The 4,883-nt window shown below is 38.8% G+C and overlaps 1 protein-coding gene across 1 annotated transcript; it reads right to left on the bottom strand.

The window, feature by feature from the left end:
- Window positions 1-943: 943 nt before the first annotated feature.
- LOC112117527 (thymosin beta 4 X-linked) lies at window positions 944-2,959 on the bottom strand. Its single transcript, XM_024215497.2, has 3 exons — window positions 2,853-2,959; window positions 1,463-1,576; window positions 944-1,168 (listed from the first exon to the last, which is right to left on the bottom strand). The coding sequence occupies exons 2-3, from the start codon at window positions 1,560-1,562 to the stop codon at window positions 1,134-1,136; spliced, it is 135 nt and encodes a 44-aa protein (XP_024071265.1). The 5' UTR covers window positions 1,563-1,576; window positions 2,853-2,959; the 3' UTR covers window positions 944-1,133.
- Window positions 2,960-4,883: the final 1,924 nt, after the last annotated feature.

Below are 4,883 nucleotides of genomic sequence, written 5' to 3'. Positions count from 1 at the left end.
ATTTTTTAAATTAACATGGATTTTATCCCCAAATTATTAATTTAAAATTTTACAAACAAGATTCTAGGTCAGATCATCATACAGTGACTAATAAGAAAGACATTACCCAATGGAGCTCTGAACAGATCCAAACCATATTTAATTCTGCTGAATTTCATTTGCACAGAATACCCTTTATTAAACGATCATTAATAGTTTTACTTTTAGCACAACACAAAGAATGAGTGGTCAACAATAGGCAAAAGAGTCTGGCTACCCTTGTTGCTGTCTTCATGTATTTATTCTAAAATTTTAAGGTTCAGTCTATTATTGTATGGCCTACTAAACTGAATGCAGATTAATTACATATTTGCGGGAAGAAAGTGCAGTTCAAGGGTGAAGATACAGAATGATTTCTATAAAAGGAAATGTTTTAAAAAAAATACAAAAATGCTGATTTATCTCAAGTTTGAAAAATAAATATTAGAACGAAGCATATTTACAGGAAAGCAAACAAAGTTAGCTGTGATGCATATAAATAGGAATGAAAGAAATCTATTTTAAGTGTTGTAGGACTGAAATTGGCAAGAACATATATCAAGAGCCAAAAACATGGTCCTTTTTTTTTTTTAAATAATCTCCAACGGTCTTCTAGCATCCCACATGTTAACACAGGCACTTACGCTTCATCCTGTGATATCACTGTCCAAAAGATAGCACATCAATACCATCCAGGTTTTAAAACATTTTATTTGCATATTAAAAAAATTGTGCATTCCAATAATTAAAATCATTTGAACAAAAAAAAAAATGGCACTCGATTAACTGCATTTTACAGCTCGCAGGACCTTGGTACAGCTTTGCATTTATTCGTGTGTTACTAGTTTACTGTAGTCCCACCCAAGTTCTTCTTTCATCAACATGCAAGCTCTTTCATGCCACCAGGACCAAACCCAGACAGGCAGATGGAAAGGCAGCGCGCCTTCATTCAGTGTCAGTAGTTCTCTCTATTTTTTGATGTGAAAGGGGCAGTACAGTCATTTAAACTTTATCCAACCTCTTTGCATCTTACAAAGTTAAACAGCTAAAAGAAGTAAAATAAGAAGGCAATGCTTGTGGAATGTACAGTGCATAATTTGGAAGGGCAGATTTCATTACGATTCACCCGCTTGCTTCTCCTGTTCAATTGCTGGAAGAGAAAAAAAATAAGAATTTTAAAAATAAAGATGAAGTACTTGACTTTTTTTAAATATAAACTTTACATTTTTATGGAATATAGAAATCAACTGTAGATTTATAAAATTGGTAGAAAATTATCTTAATTGCAAAATGTACTACATGTAACTTTACAGTGGTTCAGATATTTTATATCTATTCAGTAATCATACACATATTTCACATAATGTATATGTATAAAAACTGTCTCTCTGTCTTTATCTTTTCCTTGCCTTTTCCCTCTCCCTGTTAAATTATACATACTTACTTTCTTTTGAAGGCAGTGGATTTTTCTCTTGCGTTTCTGTTTTCTTCAATTTAGTCTTGTCAAATTTCTCAATTTCAGCCATATCTGGTTTGTCGGACATTTTTGCAGATTAATCTGTACGCGGAAAGGAAAGACAGTTAAGACTCCTCCACCTTTTATTCAGAAATGCGTTACTCACTCCTTGATCTCCAGCCAGCAACCCCGCCTCCCGTCTTAAACTCCCTCTTTAAGAGGTACGTAATAGCCTCTTTTTTTTTTGGAATAAGATATATATTCAGCGAAATAAAATTCATCGTGTAATATGTGGGGTGAAATGGTATGTACAAATCTAGCCAAGGCTGATTAAGGAGTTTAAAACAAAATCAATGCAGGAAATACGTTGTTTTATCATCAGATCATTTTTTAAAGTGGAAATGTAATCCATTATCAAAACAATTGCCTATTGTTGAGACTGTTTTCTTCTCATTAAAATCTCTTCAATATTTCCACGTTGTTCTGAAGAGAACAATAGGAGGAAGGTGCCTGGAAGAGGCTATTTATCTTTAAAAAAAGATTTAACGCACACACAGAAATTTAAAAATGTAAAATAATGCCAATGCCAAGCAAGTGGACTATGCTAATCACATTCTCCACCTTGGGGTCTGTCTGTCTGCTCTTTCTTCCCTTAGCACATTTGGATGAAGTCCTGCATTCTTTTCTCCTCACAAAGAACTGCAGCTGCAGTCTGAGAAGCTCAAACCACCGCCCTTGCTCTGTTTGCTGCCTTTCTCCTTCTCAGCAATGCAGCCACAGATACAACGCTGCCTGGATTTAAACAAAGATTTTCTTGTACAGAGGCACACACAAACACTCACACCCTCTTTCAGCCGCTGAAGGTTTAAACAATACAACCTCCCTTTGCTCTCCTCCCTGTATTAGGAGTTTGAGATTTTAGCACACATCTGCTTGTAGTAAATTCCCTTCTAAATAGCAGGGAAGGAAGAAGTAATGCGTAGATCAACAAAATCTCCTGTTGTTGGGTCACAGATACTAAAATATTCAATTAGTGTCGACAAAGATGCCAGCTTTTTTTGTCAAGCCAGAACAAAGGAAATCGAGAGGGCTTCCCCCATTCTTTCCTTAGACTCGCATTTAACATTTTCACTCAATCTGTCCAACTTTAACGACGCCACTAGTCTTAACCACTGGCTTACAATTAAAATCTCTTGGGTGCATTTGAAAGCATCAGGAATATTCCATCCTGAAATTTAGTAACAAAGCAAAGGGTGTTGAAGAAGGACTTGGGTTAAAAAATCCACACTCATCAGCACAGACATGGAGAAATGCAAGCTAATAAAAGGGGAGAGCGAGGGAAAGAAAACCATAGTTGAAATATAAATTGTATCCTCACCACTGATGCTCTGCACGGAAGTAACTCTAGTCTCTGCAGCTGCTGCTCTGGACTGTAGTATAAGCGCTTTCTCTGCATGAGCAGTTATATCCTCACTTCTATGCAAATGAGAGTGATGTCATTTTAGTCCGCTTTAACCCTTTCACTACACTCCCACTTCCTTGCTTCCTTTTTTATGTTGTTATTATTAACTATTATTATTTATTACACCCTGCTAAAAAAGCAAAAGCCAGCAACCAGCTCCCCCATGGAAAGCATTGTTTTTGTAGACAGCTGTCCCTGAAAAGAATGTTAGGGAATTTGTGGGTGTGAGATTCGTACTAATGCCAAACTATCACAAGGAAAGGCCTGTTGTAGCAACTAGGACATGACACGCACCCCCGTACTAGAAAACGGGCATCGTAAATGCGCAGCAAACCAATACAACACGGGGATGCTATCTCTGTGGTCCTAATGTAATGATGGAAGGCGGGAGGGGAGTGAAATGACAATGTGTGTCACTCCATGGTTCCCCTTCATGTCGGTGTGAAAGGATTTTCCCCTTGTATTTTGGTTTGCAGCGATTATTGTCTTCTGGCCCTTGAACACTGTCTGACATCAGGTGGGTTATTGCATTTGGTGCTAAAATCCCAGCTCCGGGGGGAGGGGGGGGGCGGAATCCCATTTTAAAATCACTCTAGTTAGAACAATACCTTTTTAACAGATGATAACTCTGGGCCATATCATGCCACCCATTATTAAGCAGACATCTCAGTTGAAATTAATGGGAAGTTTTGCTTCAAAAATCAATGGCAACAATATGCTGGCTCCAGAAAATAGCATAGCAAAGTGCTTACTGTTTGTAATTGCTGCTTTTCTTTCTTCATTTTTACTTCCTCTTAGTGTGTCTGAAGGCGGGAGGGTCCAGTGATAGCTGTTTTTTTTTACATTTTGCAGAGAAACTGCAGCCATGTTGTGACCATATTGTGCTGCATTTCCAAAACCCTGGTATATTTTTGCTCAAACTTTTTGTGGATTTCTTTTTGTTGAGCAATAGTTTCTTACTGCTCATGTTACTCAAATTTCCTCACTTACAAAACCTCATCTCTATCAGATAGCAGACTCCAGGAACTGCCCCCCTGCTGTCCTTGCGATTGTGCTGCGAGTGAAAGAAAGAAATCATACAGGCAGGCTTTCTCGCAGCTTCAGCAGACAATAGCTCTAAGGAGACCCCGACTTGCCCCTCTCCACCCCTAGCTCCATTCACTACAGCTGGGTTATCACAAACCATGCATCACCTTGTGTGCTTCAAGTTCTGATTCTTTGTGGTTGGAGGGCAGACAGAGGCATGGTATATGGATTTCCACAATACTAGGCCTCAGCTAAGCAAAGCCTGGGACCTCTCCATGCTGTATATTTCAAGCTTCCCTGCACCAAGCATTGCAAACATAAGCAGCACATCTAAAGGAGTAAAATGATCCATTTGTGAGAACACGAGGGTCTAGATGTTTGGGTAATTTTTGGATATGGGGGAGGGGAGGATGGCTGGAATATTGTTTCTGTGTATACAGGATTGGACAATGTGCCAAACTATCCATGCAAAAATACATAGAAGCGAAAAAGTTCAGTTAAATCTCTGAATTTTAACTATCCTGATTCATTGTCTCCTGGAGAATGGGGGAAAGGGAGTTTCACAGTTCACACCAAAGGGGCAAGGTTTGTGGGGTCCTGAATGTGTATGTGGAAATTCATTTAATCTTCGCTGATCCTGGGACATCTATTTGGAGACCCATGCTGCCCGCTGTGTTGCTCCTTGGCCCCACGCCCTGGCAACCTCTGTGTGTGTATGTGTGTTGGAGGGCATTTGAAGCCACAATTCCTAAGCAGCATTAATTTACACTAGTTAATTAATTAGCCTCTTAGAGTTGGTTGGGTAACTCCCACCTTTTCATGCTCTCTGTATGTATATATATATCTCCTCACTATATGTTCCATTCTATGCATCCGATGAAGTGGGCTGTAGCCCACGAAAGCTTATGCTCAAATAAATTA

The sequence above is a fragment of the Terrapene carolina genome, unplaced genomic scaffold (assembly GCF_002925995.2).
Source record: "Terrapene carolina triunguis isolate 2854851 unplaced genomic scaffold, T_m_triunguis-2.0 Scaffold22, whole genome shotgun sequence".
In the NCBI taxonomy this organism is placed as follows: domain Eukaryota; kingdom Metazoa; phylum Chordata; order Testudines; family Emydidae; genus Terrapene; species Terrapene triunguis.
This window is presented reverse-complemented; position numbering and strand designations above follow the sequence as displayed.

Coding starts and splice junctions, on each gene's coding strand:
- LOC112117527 (XM_024215497.2), bottom strand. CDS start 1,562: ATGTCCGACAAACCAGATATGGCTGAAATTGAGAAATTTGACAAGACT. Junction 1,169..1,462: donor TCCACTGCCTTCAAAAGAAA/GTAAGTATGTAT, acceptor TTTCTCTTCCAG/CAATTGAACAGGAGAAGCAA.